This window comes from Carlito syrichta, unplaced genomic scaffold, assembly GCF_000164805.1.
Source record: "Carlito syrichta isolate Samal-C Ts95f unplaced genomic scaffold, Tarsius_syrichta-2.0.1 Scaffold302089, whole genome shotgun sequence".
Lineage (NCBI taxonomy): Eukaryota > Metazoa > Chordata > Mammalia > Primates > Tarsiidae > Carlito > Carlito syrichta.
Window position 1 is genome coordinate 393,354 of NW_007246185.1, and position 25,719 is coordinate 419,072.

At 36.5% G+C, this 25,719-nt stretch overlaps 1 protein-coding gene across 1 annotated transcript in view; it reads right to left on the bottom strand.

The window, feature by feature from the left end:
- The window catches only part of LOC103258399 (guanine nucleotide-binding protein G(q) subunit alpha), a 300,449-nt gene that overhangs the window by 45,732 nt on the left and 228,998 nt on the right, over positions 1-25,719 (bottom strand). The window contains exons 4-5 of the mRNA XM_008056072.2: positions 21,809-21,937; positions 20,639-20,768 (exon numbers count right to left, since the gene is read on the bottom strand). Coding sequence (XP_008054263.2) covers positions 20,639-20,768; positions 21,809-21,937 — 259 coding nt within the window. The remainder of the gene's footprint in view (positions 1-20,638; positions 20,769-21,808; positions 21,938-25,719) is intronic.

Genomic DNA, 25,719 nt, shown 5'->3' on the forward strand with positions numbered 1-25,719 from the left:
GGAGGGAGAGAGAGAGAGAGAGAGAGAGAGAGAGAGAGAGAGAGAGAGAGAGTGTGTGTGTGTGTGTGTGTGTGTGTGTGTGTGTGTGTGTGTGTGTAGGATATCCCCCACCTCTGCTGAGAACCACAGCTCTAAATATACCATGTAGGTAGGTGGTCAGTTGCTCTGCCATCGTGCTTCACTAGTCATTCTTGCCAAAAAGCTTATAATCTCACTAAGGAATTCAGATCTACACTGACACTCTCAGAAAGTAGTACAAGCCAGGATATAAGATTACGTGCTTGAAAGCACAAACAATGAACGTCATTTTTGAGATGTCTACAAGAAGCTCCCAGTGCAATTTGATAAAATGGAAGGAGACTATTGACAACTCAAGAAAAGTCTCTCTTTAAAAACACGTTAAAAAAAAAAATGACAAAACTACTTAAAGAAAAAGGAACAATTTAGATCTCAACTTGGTCTGTTTTCATAGGATATTACACGCAAAACTTTTCAATTGCCCCCCCTTGGTCCATTCTGCCACATCATAAAAGACTTCAATTGTAAAGTCATGGTGCCTACCTACCACCTGCTCCTTCTGCAAGGGTGATCTGAACAACCTCCAAATACAGGGAGTTGATTAAGTTGTAATGCTTTGAGGTTGTAGTTTTTATGCTCTGAGCCCCCAAGCAAGTTTCCAAAGGAAATATTTTTAGATTCCTGGACTTGGATTAATCACCACTATAATAAGAATCACTTATGTAGCAATTACTATGTGTCAGGGACTATTCTAAATACTTCACATATATATTAAGTCATTGAATCTTTATAATAACCCAAACACAAGTGAATCCGCTGAGGCCCTAAAAGTTCCAAAGCCACACAGCTAGACAGCAGCAGGTATGGAGATTTGAATCCATGAAGTCTGGCTGCAGAGTCTGAGCTCTTAACTACCATGCAAAACTGCCTCTTTAAAAGAATATGATCCACTTTTTGCTAAAATTGCTAATGGGAAGTTAACTCTAATAACCATGGATATACTCTCATCTCTTTAGGCCTCAATTCCCTCATCTGTAAAAGACAACTGTGCTAGATGATCTGTAAAGACCTTACCTGTGCCTAGATATAGTAGATGCTCAATAAATATATAGCCCTGACATTTTCTGCCATGTTAAATTCAGTTCAGGGACAAGAATATCTCCACCTAAGCTTGATGTTCAAGCGAGGTATTGTGCAGCCAACACTGAGACTGGGCCTTGAACATCTGAGTTCAAAGGCTTTCCCCTCTGTGCAACAAGACGCGTCTCATCTTCAGTTTCACTATAAGGCCAAAATGCCGGTTAACTTGAATGGCAAGAACAGCAGTAAACACTTTTTCTTTGAGGGATCCCTTTATTTTGAGTAGTGCTGTCTGAGGAAATATGTCTCTGGACTTTCATTTGAGAAACCAGTGCTTCTACAGGCTCTACTTCAGAGGAGTCCTAAACCTAACCTGGTGGCTTTTGAAGTCTACAGAGACTTCAGTTAGAAGCAGTCTTGGACTGGGCTACAGAAGGTGTTCTAGATCACTCTGAAACCCTTGGTGTTGGCATCACAAAGACTTCTGTACTATTATGTATGAGTGAAATAACGCTCAGAGTGGAGTTTCTGGCTGGATGGTAAATTCTGAGCATACTCACTCTGATGATAACCAAGTAAAAGGAGGTGGCTAATCCAGAGAATCCCTTACTCCTGCCAGCGTGCAGACATTAATAAAAGGAGGAGGGCCTGTGTCGCCTGGAAGACAGAGAGCAAAGTAAGCCTCTGCTCCCTGAATCCCACCGGAATGGCACCTTATGTTAAACAACTAAGCAAATGTTCCACGAACAAATATGCCAAACATCACTGAAAGGGTGCGTACAGCTGCTGGAGAAAAGAAACAGGAACTACAAACTCTATTTAACAGCTATGTAATCCAGTATTGCAGGTGGGAAGAAGATTAGAAAAGAATGCCTGTGTCTCTTATCTACTGAGACTATGGTACTTACCAGAAAGGAAAATGAACACAGATTGTGATAATTCCATCAAGAATTACCATTTTCTTTAGTAGAAAAGACAAACAGAATCTTAATGGGCATTGTGCATTTGGGCAATGCAATAACAAGTAGTAGCTTTTCCTCATAATGATGCATACTGGTTAATGAGACTGAACAAAAATTAGTGAAATGACTGATACAATTTGAGAAATTTCAGGTCAGCTTTAGAATTTAACATATGGTCAGGAATATTAAGAATTCTAAATTATTTTCAGGGCTTAAAGTGTTATTGATTATATATATAATTCAAAAAAATTAGGTTTAAATCTTATCTTTAGTTTTTTTCTCTGTGGTTAAGAGGAGAAAGAAGACAATGATATGTAATGATGAACATGCATTCATTGTCTAATAACAAATTCATTCATTGTCTTAACAAATAGAATGATTTTTATCCAATTAGAAGCTGGCTAATTTGTAATGTGCTCGGTGCTTGGAGGATTTGTGGCAAGACATGTAAAGGCTTCACTTCCCATCCCAAGACACAATAAACATAATCAATTGAAACCAGAGACCAGAGCCGGCCAGAATAAAAAACAACAACAACAAAACAGGGAGCTTATTATTAGTGTCAACAACAGGGCTTTGTCAGAAAAGATCCTCTAGCTCCTAGTGTTCTTTCCTCTCCGTCTGTGAGAACTAGCATCTGAAATTCCAACCTGTGAATCATGTAGTCAGATGGCTCAGACTGCCCTACATTGCAGCTCCAACATTTTCTAAGCTTTTCCTCTTGGCTCGACAAGTCTCCAAGCAAGAACCCAAGCAAGATCTTGCTACTCAGTGAGAGAACTGAATAAGCATGGATCTCTGGTCATTTTAGTTGAGTGCTGAGTTAAAACAAAAAGATTATATATGTTTTGTAGCTGTGCCAAAGGGATTCTCACTGAGCACTGGACAATTTGGAAATCTAGTCACGGAGCAAAGATAAAACTGGTTCAGATTTTTATTTTTCAGCTCATAAAAAATAAAGCAAAACACTGCCTGATCCCATTCTTCCACAGTTTTTAATTACTGGGCTTTGGGGAGAAGAGCTGGGTCTATCCATTATTTCAATTCAATGGGCAACTCTAAGATGAGAAGAGAAGCAAGCACTGGCATCACGAACACTTACGCTAGAAACTCAGTTTAATGAACACATAACCTCAGTGCAAGCTCTTCTAAATTCTATGCTGTATCTTCCCTTCTAGTTAAGTTGACAGCCTGTCTAAGGGATGTGGGGGCCGTGAGGGGATGGGGCATACATTAAACTATAAGTCTGGGCTGCCACAGCTTCAATGATTCGTTTTAAACATCCTCATTGGGCACATCAGCCTGGCACTACTGGGGAAGCAGGGCAGGAAATCAGCTGCTAATTACCGCGTGTATTAACATGCTGCAAATTAATCAGGAAGAGCATGTTCTGTGTCATTTTCTAAAAGAGAAGTAAAACTAAGGCATCAGATGAAACTAAGTTTAACAGAGAATGAAAGACAGATTCCTCTCACAAGCATCATGTGCCCCGTGAGCCAGGTGAGAGCTAAGGATGGCCATAGCTCCCTGGGTGAGGGAAAAAAATGAATCTGACTACCAATTTTCCAGTTTAGTATTCAGGAGACATAATTTGTAGGGCCCAGTGCAAAAGGAAAATGTGGGACCCTTGTTCAAAAATTATTAAGATGGAGACAGCATAGCCTTAAACCAAGTGCAGGACCCTGTGGAAGGGCTTGAGGGTGCATGCTCAGGAAGCTGGCCCCAGTTAGTAGATAAGGCATTGTATTTTAAAACATACAAATTGAGCTGAATTTATGGCTGCAATGGTTTCTTAAAGGTACTTTTACCTTGATGCACAGAAAGTGGGGGGAATAAAACAATTGCCCCCCAACCTGCAGACTCCCCAACCAAAAACAAATACAAAACCCGACTCTGTTGACTGGAAAGTTGATGTGATACTGATTCCTCATCTGCTGCTGTGTGCTACTTTGTTCTCATTCTTCCTCTCAATGCCTAGTCTGGCATGAAGAATAAGATCCTAGTAGCAAGCAAACTACCTTCCCATTGACAGTAGTTTGCCAGTAAAGGGCATTTTACAGTGTAGACTTGTAAACTTTTAAAATTATGATCCACATTAACAACCATGTTGCACCTAGCGCATGCGCGTGCGCGCGCACACACACAAATGAGAACAAAAGTTTCATGAAACTACAATTCTCCTAACTGGGATGTTTTCTATCCAATTTCATTTAAATCTATTCCGTTTCATTTTTTAAAGACGCAGCTCACAACCCGGACACCTATAAGCTGAGAAACGCTGCTGCAGGGGCTATTGTTTTTCAACCAGGCATCCTCTCCTCCCTGACCCCAGTCCTCTGGAAATACTTTCTACCTCTGATCATGGGTCAATGTTAACTTGTATTGAGACAATCCCCGTGCAATGTCTCTCCTCCCTGAGATTTTTCATTTTGGGGTAGAGTAGAAATTTACTATTCTCTTGGATTGCTAGGCTGAGAAGACGCAAATCAAAAACGGCTGCGGCAAAAAGCAGCAGAAAGGGAGAGATTCCCAAATGAACTCCTGATTCAAGGTACTGCTGAAGCAGCTTTACTCTCATTCTTCCCGGTTACATGAGCCATTTTTGCTAGTTTGAGAAAATTTCTGTCTCTTTTCAACCACAAAGCTCATACAAACACCATAATTAACAAACCATGTAAACAGACAACAAATATATGTCATAGACAGGAGTAGCTATATCTTAAAAGTCACCACTTTCAGTCCCTTTCCTTGCATTTTTAAACCTTTTCTTCCTGTTACAAAAATAAATTTTCTTAAACAAAAGCTTCCTTATTTCTTCAGCATTTACACAAATAATACTTTTCTTCATGTTTTTTACTTATTTAACAAATAATTACTAAGTCCATGACTCTGGCTGTAAGGCAGAAGAGTCAGATCAAACAGTTGGCTTAAGACTGCATTAGCCATTAGATGATGACGTTCAGAAAGAAAAGTAATAAAAGCACCATTAAAATTACTGATAATATGAACTGTCATTTAGTGAATGTCAATGGTATCCAGGAAACTTATATGTTACTAGCTTAAAAATTCTCACAACATTTTAAGACAAATAATGTCCTCATTTTTTCATTAAAAGGGAGGCAGAGAGATATTAACTTGCTTAAGATTATCCAGCCTGAAATGGGTGGAGCTGTAACTCAACACAGGACAGTCTGATACTTTCTACTTCCTTGTGGCCTCTCTTCAGAAACTCTTGATATATCACAGTTCAGATACATCACAGTTGCCCAATATCCCATAAAAGACATTGTCCTGTTGTTTTCTTAATCCTTTTGTAAAGTGACAGTTTATATTAATTGACAATTAAAAATACATACTGTCTTTCTTCATACGTTCATGTGTGAAAACATGTTAGAGATAATACTGCAGCAGATTTAAACAGGGAACATAAGTCACCTGGAGAATGGAAGATTATAACATCCACACCTCTGGATCATAATCTAGGCTCTTGAAGGTACATTTCATGCAATCTAGACCTCCTGTTAAATACAGAGCCTGGGGTCCCAACCAATGTACCATTTTTCTAGAGAACAAAGCCACTGATAATAATTTTAAGTTTTATAAAATGTAGATTCCTCGCTAAAAGACAAATTATTCTCCTTTTTTCTTTTTCTTTCTTTCTTTCTTTTTTAAAGGGAGAATCAGAGGATACTCAAGAAAGACCCCAGATGGTTAAAACTGGCCACCAAAGTAGTCCAGATTCCTCTGGCTTTGGGCCCACAGCATTTTCATCTGATCGTCTACAATGAAGAGCTTTTTAAAATTTTGCATTTTAAACTCTCTGCATTTGTTTTGTCTAAGATGAACCAACAAGTGTTAAGATAAATCTCAGCCCCAGAAAACTATCTCCGTTATTTCAAGGAACTCCTTAGTTTGTGTTATTTCTAAAGAATGTCTCGGTTTTTGAGATCTTTTCAGCAAATTGACAAAAAAAGGATGTTTTCCAATACTGCTAAGTTTCTTTGTCTAGACATTTGTACTTATTTCTCCATTCACTTGTAACTCCATCTTATCCTTCTAAAAGCAATTAGAAAAAGAGAAAGCTGCCTTAAAAAAGTTTATTTTTAATTTAACCAGATTCTAATTGATCTTTAAGATTTCTTAATTTAACCTTTTGTATAGGTATTACTACAGTATGTTTGTTCAGGTGAAAATTAGAAAATGCAGATAAGTAAATGAATAAAACATAAACACAAAATAACCCTTATCCCAACTATCCCTTGCTACAAGTTTCAATTTAATCTCCCAGGCGTTTATGAATACACCTATAATAAATACTTGTATTACATATCTTGAAAAAGCAGACATACGGTATATGTGTTTTGAAATTACTTCCTTAACATCAATATATAATCAGCAACTGTGTCTAATAGGAATTATAGATCTACATTATCATTTAAAAATATCTGTATAGTATTTTACTTTTTAGGTATACTCTAAGTGTAAAACCAATCTCCTACTATTGGATAATTTAGTTATTTTCACTATGAACACCTGTAAATAATGTTGTCTTAATAGGAACATGCAACCTATCATACAGGTGGAATTACTGGATCAGAGGGTATAAATACCTGAGGATTTTACATATAGTCACTGCTGACTGACTGCACCTATTCATCCTCTATGAGCGATATATAAGAAAGTTCACAGCACCTCGACTCGTGTTTTAATATTTGCCATTCTAACAAGTAAAAAGGCACTTTCACACATCAACTGTGTTCTCATGATTATCACACACTTGGATTGACCTTTAAAATTTAGAGATGCAATTATGGAATGCGGGCGCCAGGACCTCTAAAAATCCACCACTCCAAAAAAGTAACAAGAATACTGGTGAAAGTTACAAATATCAACTTTTTTAGATACTGGAAAATTAACCAAAGGCTTTCAACAGTTCAAAGGGTATTTATTCAAGAAGAACAGCTTAATAGGGGTGAGGATAGCTTGTTTTGTGGTATGTAACTTGTGTTATTCCCATCCCCCTTTCCCAGTGCTGCAGTAGCCGTGAAAACCAACAGCCTCTCGGTCACAGTAACCGTGAAAAACCAGCAGTAATACATTAAATGTAAATGAACTAAATATGCCAGTAACGGAGACTGGCAGAGTGGATTTTAAAAAATGACCAAACTATATGCTAGCTACAAAAGATACAATTTACTTTAAAAGACACAAATGAGTTGAAAGAAGTATTAGACAAAATAGACTTCAAGATAAAAATTGTTACTAGTGATAAAGACGTGCATACTATAATGATAAAGCTTAAATCAATCAAGTAGGCATTAAAATTGCATACTTTCAATAACAATGTATGCACTGAACAATAGAGTCCCAAAACACAGTACATGAAGCAAAAACTAACAAAACTGAAGGAAGAAACAAACTGCTCAACAATAGTTTGAGACTTCAATACTACACTTTCAATCACAGAACAATGCAGAAGACAAACAAACAAAAAGATGAAAAACACTATAATCCAACTGGAACTAACACACATCAATTCAACTATCTACTGAACAACAAACAGCAAAATTTACATTCTTCTTAAATATTCTGATGGCAATACTCCCCAAGTTGAATACTAAGTCAACATCATCCCTATCAAATCCCAGCTGATCTTTTTTACAGAATTGACAAGCTGATCTTGAAATTTATATAGAAATATCAAAGATTCAAAGTAGTCAAAACAAACTTGAAGAACAAAGGTGAAGAACTCACACTTTCTGATTTCAAAACTTACTACAAAGCTACAATAATCAAGACAGTGTGACATTAAATAAAAACAGACATATATATCCATGGGAGTCCAGAAATAAAACTTTATGTTCATGACCAACAAGGGTGCAGTTTCATTGACTGGAACAAGTTTCTTAGTCTGGTTCCAGATGTTGATAGCAGGAAAGGCTTTTTCTACATGTGAGGTAGGGGATATATGGGAAAAGTCTCTGTAATTTCTGCTTAATTGTGCTGTGAACCTAAAACTCCTCTAAAACATAAAGTGTCTATGTGTTTAAAAATTAAATAGTGGTGATATGGTACAATTTTGTGAATACAGTAAAATCTATCAAATTGTACATTTTAAAGGGGTGAATTTTTGTACCTAACCCTGAATTGTACCCCACATCTTTAAAATAAACTAATTATAAAAGGGCCAGCTTTACAGTAATGAGTATATCTCAAGCTGCTATTTTCTAAAACCTCAATTTAATATTTTCTACTTCCTATATAGCTGGTTCTTCTGTATCACAGTCCCTGCTTCTTAAATATACTCTTTGCTTCTCACATTGGGCCCAAACTGTTCAAGTTACCTCCTGCACGTGCAGTCTGTCCACTGCTGCCACCACCAACTTCCTTCCCGCTGTTCAGCCCCCACCACTTAGGAAAACACTAAGTCTTTTCTACTAATCTAGCACGGAAGGCAGGATACTACCACTTCCGCTTTTGCTTCTTGCATAGCCGTATTATTTTAGCACAGAGCATTTTTAACTTTAAAAAAGAATTTGTCTTGAGCCCTGTGCAGTGTTGTGTGCCTATAGTACCAGCTATCTGAAAGGTTTGAGGTGGGAGGATTGCTTGAGCTCAGAAGTTCAAGGACAACCTGGGCAACAAAGTGAGAGTCCTGTCTCTTAAAAAACAAAAACAAAAAAACCTTCTTCTTGACAAAAAGAATAATTTATCAGAAACTATATAAAAATGTCAAATAAAAAAGACATAATAAAGAAGTCTCAAAATAGAAAGAGTACAGAATTAAAAAAAGAAATGTACAAGTTTACAATTAAAGTAGGAGATTTGAAAGTCAGTCGATCATTGAAAGGAAAAAAAAAAAACACTCACATTTTGTTTCTTAGAAGGTTTTACCTTTTTCCCCCACAAAAAATGTAATGGAACATTTTTTTCCTGTCAGGGATTCATTTCTGTATAATTTTATGAGCCAATCAAGCTATATAAAATACTTCTATGATACAAGATTGGAAGAGTAACTTGATATATTATGTATAATGTGTGTGTGTGTGTGTGTGTGTGTGTGTGTATTTCAGTTGGGGTCTCACTCTGTCACCCAGGCTAGAGTGCAGTGGCATGATCACTCACTACAACCTCAACTTCCTCAGCTTAGGTGAACCTTCCACCTCAGTCTTCTGAGTAGCTGAGACTATAGGTACACTCTACCACGCCCAGTTATTTTTGAAATTTTTTTGGAGAGACAAGGTCTGGTTATGTTGCCCTGCTGGTATCAAACTCCTGGGCTCAAGCAATCTTCCTGACTTGGCCTCCCAAAGTGCAGGAATTACAGGTGCGAACTACCGCACCTGGCCAATGTATATAATTTTTATTTTACAAGTATTATATTTTTATTTCACTTTTAAGAGAAATATATCTTAAAATAAAAGTGTTAAGTTTTAATTTTTCCTAAAGTCCCCAAATTACATGAATGGATAATTTCTACCCTTGTGATTTCCACATTAACAGAAAAATTACATGTCAGTGATTAGGTATATATGTTTATAATGTTAAAATATTGGTAATAATAGCAGTAGTTTTTCCAATGTATTCAGAATTGACAAAATTTTTTAAACAGTGTAACCATACAGGTAGTAGAATTCAAAAACAAAAAATTCATAATAAATATGTTAAAGTATCCATTTATAAAAGATAAATGTTATGCACTGCAATGAAAAGATTCCTTAAGAAGGACATGATAAAAGACAAATTTTAAGTGATTGATAAATTTAATGTAGTAAAAAAAGCAAGTTACGGAGTAGCAGAAGTTATTTGCAATACAGATAACTTACAAAAAACTTGTATCAGTAATTTATAAATAACTCCTGTATATTAATAATAAAAAGGGCAGATAAATAGAAAACTAATATAGAATTAAAAAGGCACTTCAAAAAGAGGATTTCGCAAGACAAAGTTCTCAACCTTATTATAATCAGGGAAAGGCAAATATACACTCAACTGAATGGCTTAAATTTAAAAGCTGGCGATATCTATGCTGTCAAATGTATGGATCAACCCAGAACACATAGTGTTGGGAGGAATGTAAATTGTTTGCAAGTTCAAACCGTTTGGCAGTCTAGAGGGTTGAATCCTGATTCCTAAAAAGGTACGCCTATCCCCTAGCCCCTAGAACTTGTGAATGTGACCTTATTTGCCAAGAGGGTCTTTGCTGTGCGGCCCTCAAAATTAGATCATTCTGATTACCTGGGTAGGCCCTAAATCTCACCCACAATTGCAAGACAAGCACCTTTATGAGAGACAGAAGAGGAACAGTCATAGATACAGAGGAGATGGCCATGTGAAGACAGAGTTAGAGAATGGAGTTACACAGCTGTAAGGAATGCCAACAGTCAACAGAAGATGGAAGGGAAAAAGAAGGGATTCTTTCCCAGAGCCTTCAGAGGGATTTTAATCTTGCTGACACCTTGATTTCTGACTTCTAACCTTCAGAACTGTGAATATATTTCTGTTGTTGTAACCCACTGAGCTTCTAGTAATTTGTTACAGGAGCCCTAGGAAACTAACACAAAGCAGGATCTGCTGTAGTTGGAACATATATATTCCCTGTGAACCATCAAAGAGGACTTCTGATTATATCTATTTCTTGTGGTGGAGGGTAATTCAGTTTGTGATAATTCATCAAAATGAATTATAATCTGTATAGTTTTCTGTATGCATGTTTAATTAAAACAATAAAACGGCCAGGTTCGGTGGATCAACCTATAATCCCATGCTTTGGGAGGCTAAGGTGAGTGAACTGCCTGAGCTCGCAGGTTCGAGACCCGCCTGGGCAACTTAGCAAGACCTCATCTCTACAATGAATCAAAAAATTAGCCGGGTGTGGTAGCGTGTGCCTGTAATTCCGGCTACTCGGAAGGCTGAGGCGGAAGGATTGCCGGAGCCCGGCCAGTCGAGGCTGTGGTGGCCAGGAGCGGCCACTGCACTCCAGTCTGGGTGACAGAGTGAGACTCCAACTCAAAAAATAAAAAAATAAAAAATAACTGTAATCGACAGTTACTGCCCCTAACTGATCAAGCAGGTAAGAATACTTCAATCAAATAGTTTGTTGGAATAGACATAGTAAAGAATTTTGCATCCTAAAATGTGAAATCAGTTTCAAGCATCTGTGGAGTACTTGCAAAAATTGACCACATACAGAGACAAGTAATGCTTTAAATGATAAACATCATGGTTATACATGGTAAAACTCAATACTGTAAAGCTGAAGAACGAATTTCAAATTTATCTATTTTATTTAAATCCTAATCAAACTTGTTTTTTGGAATTTGATAGGCTAATCTTAAAATTCAAATGAAAGGGTAAAGGAGGTAGATCTGACCCACTAGATATTAAGATTATTATAAAACTAGCAATTTGATAACTTTAAAAAATCACTATAGGAACAGTAAATAGATCAACTAAATAGAGGATGGAGAAAAAACCCGTGCATATAATAAAACTTGATACATGTTAATGTATCATTAATATCAACGAGAAAGAGGACAATAAGAAGAGCTAACAAACTTTTAAAAATACACTTAAAGGCCTCAGAGAGCTAAAAGATAGTTAAGAATTATCAGGCCAGGACCTAGGAAGAAAAGGTCTAGAGAAGTGAGTCCAGCATTTGGGATCCATGTTCCCGTGGAGGAATTTGGGGATTCTGAAGGTAGCAGCTGAGAGGCTGAGGAGATGGGGGTCTAGGAAAGCATCTTCACATTGCATTACAGTTATGTGCTAGGAATGAGTGTATACCCAAAGAAACAGGCATATGCAGGGACTATAGCTCAGCTACCTAGTCACCAGAAGATTAAAATGAAAAAGACTACCACCACCAAGGATTGACAAAGATGTGAAGTGACAGGGACTTTCAGATATCCCAGGTAAGAGTGTAAACTGGAACACTCATTTTGAAAACTACTTTGGCCTTATCTATTAAATTTGAAGATATGCACACTCTATGTGCTGCCAATACTACTCCTAGATATACATCCACTAGAAATGTGTACCCACTGTGCACCAAGAGACATGTACATGAATATTCACAGCAGCATTTCTATAATAGCCCCAAACTGGAAACACACTAAAAATGTTCATAAATAGTAGAATGGATAAATAAATTGTGGTATTTTCATGCAATAGAATGCTACACTATAGTGTTAATGAATGAATTATACAGAATGCACGCAACTTACAAACATAATATTGAACAAAGGAGGTCAGAGACACACACGCAATCTTTTTTATCCTTTACATAAACGTTTATTTTTATTTTTTTTGAGTTGGAGTCTCACTCTGTCACCCAGACTGGAGTGCAGTGGCCGCTCCCGGCCACCACAGCCTCGACCTGCTGGGCTCCGGCGATCCTTCCGCCTCAGCCTTCCAAGTAGCCGGAATTACAGGCATGTGCTACCACGTCCGGCGAATTTTTTTTGATTTATTGTAGAGATGAGGTCTCGCTGCCCAGGCGGGTCTCGAACCCGCGGGCTCAGGCAATCCACTCACCTCAGCCTCCCAAGGGCGCGGGATTACAGGCTGAGCCACCGAGCCCGGCTACATAAAAGTAAACATATTGCCTACGCAAAGTTCAAAAATGCACCACTTGATTCTCTTTGTATCAAAGTTAAGCACAGCTGGGCGTGGTGGCTCACGCCTGCAATCCCAGCACGTTGGGTGGCAGAGACGAGAGGACTGCCTGAGCTCAGGGGTTTGAGACCAGCCTGGGAAAATTGGCGAGACCTCGACTCTACAATAAATCAAAAAATTAGCTGGGCGTGGTGGTGCATGCCTGTGGTTCCAACTACTTGGAAGACTGAAGTGGAAGGATCACCTGAGGCCAGCAGGTCGAGGTTGTGGTGGCTGTGAACATGCCACTGTGCTCCAGCCTGGGCAACAGAGTGAGATTCTGACAAACAAACAAATAAATAAAGTTAAGCACAAGTTAGAACTAAACTGTAGTACTGAAGGAAGCATATGTTAAGTGTTAAAGCACATTTAAAGTGTTAAAACTAAGAAGAAAAGAAAAATGACTACCTTAGTGAATAGCAGGTACCTGATGAGGGAGGGACACTAGCAGGCATTACTGGTCTTGGCAAAGTTCTATTCCATTACAGGGTATTGGACAGACAGATGTTTGCTTTGTGATAAATCACTGCTGTACATTTTTTTTATTGTGCTTTAAGTGTCTGTATGTACTGCACAATTAAAAAGGTTTAAAAAAAAGTGGAGAAAAGATGGATGAGCTTACTATTCAATAAATGTTATCGAGACAACTGAATAGAAGTATGGCAGGAGAATATTCTTACTTGCTACCATACACAAAAATCAACTGCAGGTGTACGCAAGTCCATGAAAGGCAAAACCTTATAACTTTTAATAGAAAATAAGGGATATGTTTTCATATTCTTAGGGAAGAGAAGAATTCTTGAAGAATATACAGAAATGTAAGCGATAAAGGAAATGAGTGAGTTGATTACATTAAATTAAAACCTTTCTATAAAATAAACAAAGTGAAGAGAAAAACCATGTTCTGACAGATGATAATTTCTATACGTGTAACTTAGCAAACAGTAATTTCCAGAACATATTTTAAAACATGTGTATATATCAAAAAGACAATGACATTAAGAGTTGGAGTAAGGGTAAAGGGGAAACCAAGCAAGAACAGGGAAAGGTAATCTGCATTACAAAACATCCTACCTGGCTAAGAAGCATGTGAAATATAGCAGGGCATACTCACATAACATAACTGGATAGCAGTTTAAATAAACGAATTAGAGTCATGTGTAGCAACATAAAAAAAAAAAAAATCTCAAAAACAACGCTGAATGAAAAAAAACAAATCACAAAATAAAACTATTTTAATAAAATTCACAAGCATATATATAATATTTAGAATGCAATATTACATATTGTTCTTTGACACGTACACATGTAGTGAAAGAGTGAAGAAATATGTCTAGGAATGATAAATGCCAGCTTGAAGGAGTGGCTTCTTCAGGGAACGGAGAGAAATGAATCAGGGAGGGTTACACAAGGTCTTTGATTCTATCTGTATCATTTTATTTCTAAGAAAATAAAGAGTGAAGCAGATTTATCAAAAATTTAAGTTTTCTGCAATTTTATATTCTCTTTTCTCACTGAACATTTACAAAAACAGAAGTAAGCAAAACCCACTTTATATCAAGCTGTGTACTTAGACCACATGACATTGGTCCATCACAAACTTTCATACTATAGCACCAATTTACAGTGAGGAAAACTATGGAAACAGCCCTTATGAATTCTAACATTTGGTCCCCTGGAGAGATATTACTGTGGATCTGATTCACTTCCTCCCATGGCATCTCCTTCTGAAGCTGCAGGAGATAAGACTGGGGCTCAGTATCAGGAGAAGCTAATTTGAGTAACTGATATTATGCCAAGGGCACAGTGAATCTTGTAAAACAGATCACGATAATCTCCTTTCATTGGCTGCTCGGAGGTGCTTGACTAAATTTGTGGGCTGCAGCTAGGAAAGGTACATGATTATGTGATTTGTACTTCAATTCTTAATTTCACATTCCAGTCTTTAACTTTCATCCAGACTGTTCATGGCTTATTTTATCCTACAGTGTGTGCATACATGAAGTCTCACACATAGCAACATATAATCCTAACAATTTTTAATAAGTTTTATTATATTAAAGCTTATAACTTCTGTTCATCAAAAGATGTAAAGAGAATAAATGGCAAGCTACAAAGTAGAAGAAGATAACTGCAATACTTCTGACCTCTGTAAATTAGTAAGAAAAGGGCAGATGACTCAAAGGAAAAATAGACAAAGTTGTAAATGGCAGAGTTAAAATTCTCAATTTGAAGCCTTACTTTATTTTACATTAAAAAATACATACATTATTTCAGTTATTATATGTAATGCTATTATCTACTGACAATGACAATCACTGTTTATACCTTGGCCTTGGTAGAAAATCTTTCAAATTATTTTCTTTTTTGGGGGGGAGGGTAAATAACTTTCCCTATAATAATGTTATACAAGGGGGTCCCCAAAAAACCCAAAAGTTTTAATTTAAAAATTGCGTATTTATTGTTGCATGTTTAAACTTCAGTCACTTTAAAAGTACTCTCCATTTGATGCAATACATCTATCAAGATGCTTTTTCCACTGCTCAAAACAGTTTTTGAACTCAATTTTGATGCCTTTTAGTGCTTCTGCTGTTTTTTATTTCACCTCTTCCGCATCGGCAAATGTTTCCCTCTGAGGACTTTTTTCGCTCCGGGAAGCAAAAAGCAGTCACTCACTCAGGGAGAGACTGGGTGAATAGAGAGGGTAGGGCATGCGGGTCATGCCAGTTTTGGTAAAAAACTGCTGAACACTCAGCATGGTTTGGGTAGGTGTGCTTGTAAATCACCTATCATGAAACAGACAAACGTGCTGAAAGAATTTCCAAAAAAATTTCACTGAAGTCAATCATAGTCTCTCACAACAATGCTAGCTGGTTACATTGATGCCAATGGTTCCTAGAACACTCACCTAGTGGGGGAAACCTGTACTACCTACCAGCAGCCCGCTCTCCAAAAAATAATTCCGTTTTTTGGGGGTCCTCCCCATTCATATGTGTGATTACGAATATTGGATCATCCTGTATACCATTTGACAGCCTATCTTTTTCATATAACATAATTCATCTTTAAAAGAAACTACTATATAGATTATAAGGAATTTCAATGTAAATTCCTTAAAAGTTTTTCAATTTACATGCACACAAAAAATGTTCATGTGTGCCAGCTTCCATATGCCCTTACCAGCACTAAGTCCGGGTCTCTGGTTCAAACCAATAAATGGTGATCAGAAAATTACTTCTAGCACAAGAGAAGCAAGGAAGAAGAAAAAAATGAAGAAGGAATATAGTAATAAGGAAACAGAAAAGCCAAGGAATGAAAGAGTGGGAGGAAAAGTTTAAAAAAGGGACAAGTGACTGGAAATAAACAAAGTAATGAAGACATGGGAAACAGGTTAAATATAAAACAGTTAGGTGTCTTTCAGGAATATATCCTTGTTAATCAGGTCATGAATCCCAGCCAAGTGTACCAAAGGCACAATTTCATTAAGAGCTGATAAAAAGGAGGGTTTGAGTCAATTCAATTAATGATCAGAGACCAGATATCTTAACCTAAGTTTCCTTTAGATCTTTCATTTAGAGTTTGAAATTTTCCTCCTCAATTTTTAGTCAGTTTTCCCCAAAGCTGAATGTTATCTGAAGAAAATTCCCAAAAGCGCACTCAGAGATTTTAGAGCAGAACAAAGCACATGTTTCACACTTTTAAAGAAAATGTTCAGTCTCTGGATGCAGCTGAATAACTTTAAAATGACTTCATTTTAAAACCTAGTAGATCAGAAAGAAGTATCCAAAGGAAATGTATATTTTATACTATTTGTTTTACGATAGTTTAAAATTAAATGAGCAGTACAGGATCTCGAGCTGGTCTACTATTATCTGGAAGTATAACATGAGGTAGAGAAAAGAGTTCAATTTTCCTGAAAGGGCAGGATTTTCATTCTACTTCTATGCTCTTGGCTGCCTTATAGCTCTTTTTGCTTTTTTTCTGAGTTTGTATCTAACTTCTAGAAGTTACTGCGAGGGACGGGAAAGAAAGCTAGTCTGGAAGGGCAGGGAATCAGGCCTTGGATGATCTTAGCCATAGGCCTTAATCTCCCCATTCTTGTTCCTTCATCATTATGTTGCCTACCAGCAAGCCTGATCTGTCCCGTTCACAAGGAGGTCAGTTGGTAGATTCAAATGAACCACGATTTTAGCAAGTTTTGAACAGGTATAAATGGCTCAGGCATAAAGGTGTACTCTCTTCCCCTACTTTATTAACAGCAATTCCAAACATCAGGTTTGAGCATAAATGTTAATGGGAACCAATGTAGGAGAACCCATCTTGATCAAAGAAGGACCTGGGGTAGGAAGAGCTTTCTTGATATTTTGATAAAATAAGATAATTCCTCATGACCATTTCAAGAGGATTAATAAGTTAGAAGCTCACATTCGAAAAGGAAATGGAGGAGAAAAAGGTCCCAGTTTTTGAGATTCTATAGGGAACCGAGTCTGGAAGATAGTCACTGAGACAATGCCTGAGAAGGCGTCTTTGTGTTAGTGCTCAGATATTCATGAGACAAAAAAACACAAGAACAAAGACTAAAAGGCCGTTATTGGACACATACTGATAAACTGAAAAATGTTTGTGGATGCCTTATTGTGAGCTCTAGGCTTTCAGGGCACTGAAATAACGTAATCATGAAAAGACAGCAGAATAGCAGGCTCCATGCTGAAGTGTTATCACAAGAAAATGAAGACAGTAAAGAGAATACACAAATCTACACAGCTCTACTACCCTGGGTATTCTAGCCACTATTTGATAACACATTTCCTTCTCTGAAGGAAAAAAAGAAATTCATTCCCCAAATGACAGAAAGGCTGAGAATCTCGACAAAAGCAGACCTCCATAAAACTGTGAAGATGAATACATAAAGTTGAAGAAGTATTAAAAGCAAAAGGAATAACCTAACATGCTTCCCTTAGCTGCTTTTGTCTGTGGTCTGCAGTGCATTATCCACAGTTCCCTAGGATAGAAAGAAGGGCTGTCAGAATCCATTCCTAGGTTTTTCTCACAAATATATACCAAGGGAGGGAGGCACAACAAAGTCTGCTTTGGATTAAAGTTATGAACATCAGATTTCAAAATCAAGAACAAAATGTTTCAGGAGTTTATTTCAGTTTTGTCTCACCCCAAACAGAAAAACTGGAGAAACCAGAATTCTGAATTTCCTTAATGATTTAAGGGGTTGGAGAGGCAATGACATTTTCATGTATCAGTAGAACTGAAAAATAAAAGGATAATGCAACTACATCCCAATGTTAAAAAATATTCTTGACAGTGTTTCCTAATTACCAAGAATAATAGCTATGGCTAACATGAATTAATGAGCAGCATTTTCTTTTTAACCAATACTGTTATCAGGTTTGATTTGAGGTCTGAGAACAGAACACCATAAAATCTGACTTTTATTTAACAGAATTATAACCTAGATTTCCAAAATATTCAGAAGTGATTAGGCAGTCCTAAAGAAAAAATGATAGCTTTATTATTTTAATCTGTATATTAAAAAGTAGCATAGTACGTCAACATAGGAATAAAAGGAAATGGGACAATATTTTCAGACATCCTTAGTACCTATATACTGAACGTCAAGTTACTGTGGTAACTTTAACAGACATCTGATAATCAAAACAATACCAAGTCAACCATAAAGTGAAATAAATTATCTATAATGTCCAGATAATCGAGTAACTGGAATTTATGTGCTAGAATTAGCGGATGAGTTGCCAAAGGAATCCACTTTCTTTTCTGTTTTGATGATATTAAAGTGGTAAACTGACTAGTATCAAATCATGATATATATTTATTTATATATGCAATGCATTTATCTTATATAAAATGTGTATTAATAAACACATCTTCTTCCAGCTATAGCATAAACATAAACAAAATCACATAAGTTTCTTATGTCTTTTGTGTAATTGATAAATGTAAATTTTATTTTACTGGATGGCAAAATAAAGAAATGATGACCTACATAACAAAGGCTTTACTTCCTCTACATGCCTGATTCTGATCAAAAGCGTATTCTCCTTTACAAGGTCATTTAGGACAAAGTTGATCCCCCCCATTTTTGTATCTCTTTAAATATCCTGGTACTAGGCACATAGTAGGCAAGCCCTTAAAATATTTTTTGTCTTGATTCAACATTAAAAGACATCAGAAATGTTGTAACAGATCTGCTTCCAAAATATTCTACATCCAAGGATTATAGAACAACAAATGAGCACAGATACAGATAAAGATCTGTATAGAGATAGCATAGCTAAAATTCTGATAGTAACTGCCTAACTTATATTTTGATAACTGTCATATATTTTAGCATGCTTTTAGGCATTTTGCTTTATAGCTATAGGGGGCAACTGGCTAATAAACAAGTTTCATTCTTTTTTTTTTTTGAGTTGGAGCCTCACTTCTTCGCCCAGGCTGGGGTGCAACGGCATACACACTCACGGCCACCCAGCGTTGACCTGCTGGGCTCCGGCGATCCTTCCACCTCAGTCTTCCAAGTAGCCAGAACTACTGGTACACGCTACCACGCCCGGCTCATTTTTTATTTATTGTAGAGACAAGATCTCGCACCAAGTTGCCCAGGCTGGTCTCAAACCCGTAGGCTCAGGCAATCCACTCGCCTCAGCCTCCCAAAGTGCTGGGATTACAGGATGAGCCACCGAGCCCGGCTAACAAGCCTCATTCTTAAACAGAAGTTCTTTGGTTGTCTCAAAAGCGCATATACTTGCACCTAGGAACGATTCTGAAATGCATGAATAGGTGATTCTCAGCTCTCTATGAGATACTGGTTCATGGAAACTTTACCAATGCTATACCCAAAAGTAGTGCTGCAGAGAACTGAACATGTATTTTAATCAAAATATTAATACCTGCAGAAAAATAAAATATTTAAAAGAGCCAAGAAGCCAGGAATTCTTGTGTACCTAAAATATGTATAGTATTAAAAGCATATTTTAATATACCAGATCTTATTTGAGTCAGTGTCTGAAATTTATTTCATTCTCTTTATTTTTCAGCCTATTAGAATATTCAATACTTATCATTAGCATATCAATCTGCAATCTCTGCCTCTAACAGGATATCAATGCCATCTTCCCTACTCCCCCAACACACATACACTGAACTCCAGCTCAGAGGCACCATTTCCTACACTCCTTAATTATCTTCCATAGTCAACTGTGACTCATCAGAAAGCCTTTCCACCCTCAAAATCCACATTTTCACCTGTTAAGTTTCTCTGTAATGGAAGAGATCACAATACTGAATTAGTTCTCCAGACACGCATATTAAGGACACTACTTCAATTGTTTGCTGCTTAGTAAAGAAAAAATTATACAATAGCCTACAGAATTCTGTAAGAGCTGAGAAGCCACATTACCAAGACACTTCATGGCTTCACTATGAACTGATTTAGAGTCCAACTGTGAAGTCATTCACCTTGGCCAAGAGAGATTTTGAGTACTCTTTGGGACTCACCTATCTCACAAACAATGATTTAAACAAAATGAAAACAAAACAAAACAGGGTGACTCATTCCAACACTCCGGATTCTATCCTATAGATAGAAGGCTATGAAATGATCTGATGATTAGCCTTGGAATTTCCATGCCCTTTTCATTTTTAGAACCTCTGCATGGTGTTAAAAGTATCAAATAGGACCTAATTAGATCTGAACACAAAGACCTGCTCATACATTTGACAGAAGAGTTTACCACTCTGAGTGTACTATGCGGTTCCACAGGGTTATTTGTGGTTATTTTTAAAATCCTAAATTCAAGAAATGTTCACTCCATTCCCCATGCCCTACTTCCTATCATTTATTTATATCAGATAATAAATGATAATACATTGTCTACCAAAAGAGCACTTACCTCATTGTCTGATTCCACAAGAACTTGATCATATTCACTAAGCGCTACTAGAAACATGATAGAGGTGACATTTTCAAAGCAGTGTATCCATTTTCTTCTCTCTGACCTTTGGCCCCCTACATCCACCATTCTGCAAGATTAACAATACTCATATCAGTAACATGCAAAGAGAAACTTTAAAAATCAGTATAAATATAGCACTACTTATAATCATAGGAAAAATATTCTCTTGAAAGACAATGGTCATCCAAGTCAATTCAATTAATACTTATGAATATCTACTAATTTTGTTACCTAATATTCAAAGTCAAGACATTCTGTCTAAAAAATCATTGTTATTAGACTGTTATCAGATGTGTAGGAAAAATAAAACTTTGTTACACAATAATCCTTATCTTAGCAAAGGATTATTTTATTTCATGAAGGACTGAAGAGTCAGAAATAGAATGAGTTTTGTGTTAAGCCCTACTGGCAAATAATAAACTTCAGTTTCTTTTTCTATAAAATCATAGCAAAGATCCTCATGTAATTCTTGAGAATGCTAGAAATTACTGAAAACATTTTCTAGAATGCTAGAAATTATACATAAAATATGTGAGATGCTATACATTCCAATATGGGAGGTATGATGCTTCCGCTGAATGCAAACACAACCCCCACTGATCCCTCATCAGTAGGTTACAGATTTGGGCTATTTTTTTCTCTCAATATTGGTAATAATTTAGGCTATTATATTTGTAATCATTTTAACTATATATATTTAGGACCAATGGTTGACTAATTGATTTTGCTCAACCACCCTCAGACTAAAATTGTATTGATTTCTTGGTGATTTAAATTAAAATAAGAAACCCTCCAGTGTATCTTTCTGCTGCTTCCTCCCTCAGGGATACATTATTTTATTTGTGTAATTAATGATAATAATTGGTATAAAGGCTATATTGTATACACGATTTCAATAATTATTCCATCGTGTGAATAATAATCTATACATTTACATAAAATCCTTGTTCCATGAAATCCTGTCACACCAAGTCCTACAAGATGCATTTCATAAATATGCTTCTAAGTCATTATTTTTATTGTAGTGGCAAAAACCATTTCTAGAGTTTACCAAATATACTTAAGGCGTAAAAGTTGGGAAGTAGATTTTATGAACTCAGTTACTACCTGAAAATGACACTCTGTAAGTCAAAGGGGTATTCAATGATCCCTGTAGTAGGGACTCGAACTCTAAGCACATCTTGCTGCGTAGGCAGGTAGGCAGGGTCGGCTACGCGATCCAAGTCATTAAGATAGCTGGAGGAGCAAAGACACAACGAGAAGATCAGTGACAACAATGCATTAAATCTGTCTATGAAAAGGGAAGGGCAAAAAATGAGTTCTAAGGAGGAAGTGAAGAAGAGAAAGATAAATATCAGAAAGTAGTAGAGAAGTTTGGGGAAAATAAAAATAAAGTCAATCTTTCATTACTCGGGAAAGTAATTCATCCACGGATTACCCTACAGCAAACTTTTCACTTCTTCTCTTATTATCAGTTAGAACCCATACCCCCAAAGGTAATGTAGTAAAAGGAAAATAAACTTAAATTAATCTTCTAGCCCCTACTTGTTTAGCAGGTCTGGTTGGTAAAGCAGTTTAAAACAAATACTTTTAAGATAACGGAGTTGTACATGAGGTCAGAGCCCTCCCACCTCCTGAACATCAGTCGTTACTTGAAATGAATTTCCTTATTCCTCAAACTGGTAAGATAGTAGGATACCATGTGCTAAATTCTGTCCAGTGCCTAAGTCATTCATGATTAAGGTAAAGTCACTAAATTTCTGGTTATTGCAGTAATAATATCTAAGGTCAGATATGTCCAATGTTTAGAGTCACCACACTAAAAAAATTTAACCTGGTTATATGACATCTTTGCATTCCCTTAAAAAATCTTTTTATTTTTAAATAATTTTAGACTCACAAGAAGTGGCAAAAGTATTTCAGAGCATTCCCTGTACCCTTCACCTAGCTTCCCCCAATGAAAGCATTTTATACAGTACATTAGCAAAACCAAGAAAGACATTAATACAATATTATTTATTAACTAAACTCAAGCTTCATTTGGGTTTCACTAATTGTCACATGCACCCATATGCTGTGCGTGTGTATGTATGTATGTATGTATATATATATATATATATGTATGTATGTATATGTATACAGTAATCTCTCAGTATCTGTAGGAGATATGTATACAGTCATCCCTCAGTATCTGTAGGAGATTGTTTCCAATTTCTCCCCAAACCACGAATATCAATATTCATGGATGCTCAAATCCTCAATATAAAACGGCACAGTATTTGCATATAATCTATACACACCTATTTATATACTTTAAATCACCTCTAGATTACTTATAACACCTAAAAAAATGTAAATGCTATATAAATAAATATACTGTAGTATTTAGGAAATAATGACAAGAAGAAAAGGCTGTAAATGTTTAGTACAGACACATTTTTTTTCCTGAATATTTTTGATCTGTGGTTGGTTGAATTCATGAATATGGAATTCATAGACACAGAGCTAATTGTATTGCAGGAACTATTTAGTTCTATGAAATCTTACCATATGTAGAGATTCATGTATCATTATACCAAAATCAGGGTACAGAACTGTTCTATCACCAGAGAAACTGCCTGTATCACCCTGACAGTTATGCATATATTCACCAGTGTAATTTTGCCATTGCAAAAATATTTTATTCCATTTATGCTTTATTCCCTCAAAGTGCAAAAAATAATTTGGAATGCTGAAAATGACATGATTTCATAGAATTTACAACAACCAAATGAAAATGACTGTTCTGAGCAGCATCTTTATAATCTCAGAGGGAACTATGCTCTCCTTCGCCCTGGAGAGGATGGAGCAAAGACGTGGTTTCAAAACACACAACTATTAAGTATATGCACAAAATAACTAACAAGTGAACAGGAGTCCAGAAAAAGTGGAACCATTAAAAGAACTGAAAGGAGTTAGGTCTTCAACTCCTTTATGCTCACAAACAAGAGACAGTGAGTTCTGAGATACATTAAGAAAAGGTATCATGCACAGCATGTTTTAACTCAACAATAAGACAAATACTCAGCTGACATGACCTGCCTAGGGTAAAGATTGTCTCAGTCATCTTTATTTCTGCTTTAGTACTTTAAAGAGAGCCAGGCAAATGTACTTAGCTAATATTTGGTGGATGAATGGATGGATTGACTATGCTGAGATTTCGTTTTAGCATTATTTAAACAGCATTCTTATTAGTGGTGTTTCTTATATATATATATGTGATGTGATGAGCTGATTTCTCTGTAAAATGAATACAGATCAACTCACAGAACATGGATTTGTTAACTACTTACTAGTGATGTTACTAGCGGTGTTAATCATATCGTTACATTTGAATCTGAGTATTAAAAAGAGTCAGTCTATAAGCTTCATAGAATCATAAAATAATAGGGCTAAGTTTGACTCTAACAAAGAAATAAAATTAATGCCATTTCGGAGGTATGTATCAATTCTTTAAGACAAAAACAGCACAGAAATTCCTACTGCAAGCAACTAATTTGTATTCTAAGGGCCTAATCCTGGACACGTTAATGATTTTCTAGGTGGCAGTTAGCTCTTTATAGACTAACAGAAATTAGCCTGATATCTTTAATTATTATAAAATTAGGTGGAGGACAAAGAAAGGGAGGCTGGGAGAATACTGGTGTGAGAAGCAGAAAGGAAAAGCAAAAATGAACTGGACTGAAAATTTTAGTAAGAACCTTAGCATGGTCAACAGTCCTCTGGTAGAGTTGATCTGTATTCATTCTACAGAGAACCCAGCTCATCACATCATATATGTAAAATCAACTGGCCACTCTGTATAGATGGAGTTTTCTAATTTATCAGCTCTGATTTGAAAAACTTGAAACAAAAGTACATTTTGAAAACCATAAAATTACCATTCATTTAACTACTGTATACAATAACTTATGTCAGAGGAATCAAAGAACTTTAAATTTACACTGGCAAGGTTGCTCAGAAATATGTTGCCCAATAAGCCATTTCTATTTATTTAATGCCACACACAGAAGTCAGAAGAGTTGCTAATTCTTACATATATATATATATGGTGCTGTGGTGTTCCTGTGGTAAAGGTAACTTGTGGCTTTCTGTTTACTGAAGCTGAACTAACAGATTACTAGTTGCCACTCCATTGTAAAACAGATAAGTGGTTTGAACAGAAGAATTTAAAGAACCACCACACAAAGTGGGAAATTACCTATCACACTGCTCAGTAGGAACTTAGTTTATCTCCATTTTAGAAGGATAAACCAAGCTCCCTGAAAAACATGTTTGAGTAAGATGGAATTGGGGTATATACCTGCAATGAAAAACCATTTACCAGGGCTCAGAGGCTACCCTAAAAAATTGTCAGTGATATCTCTCCATGAATCCAGGGTACTAAAACACTGATACTTGCTAGGACACTTTTTCTTCTTCCTCTTTCATCTGCTCTTTTTCAAAGGCAGCATAGTTCATAAAGAACAAGAACAACCACCTAACAACAACTAACACACTGAACACTTGCTGCTTGCCAGGCTCTGTTGTATCTGTTCATTTTCCAGGTATCAATACATTTCATGGTAAAGAAATGACCATTAAAAATATTCTGTCTCTTGCTTGATATTCTTTTTGCTTTGCTTCCATTGGAGGGTGGAGAGAAAGACTTACTTCATTTGGGCTAAAAGTTAAATTAATCTAGTTGAACAAAAGAAAAGGCTGAAAAGATCAGTATCTAGTTTTACTAGTTGCAGCATCAATAACCACAGCCAACCAACCAAACAAAACCCAAATTAAAACAAAGAAAATCAAAAACGACAACTCCCAACCAAACAAAAGACATACAAACAATTTTGTCCCAGAGGGAAATCTGAGCAGCTCAGAAGCTTCACAGGACTGAAGACATGCTGCAGACAATTTGTGAAGCAGGTAAAATGTGTAGATAACCGACTACATCTTTTCACTGTCAAGGAGGTGCCAGTGTGGAGAGCTGCTGT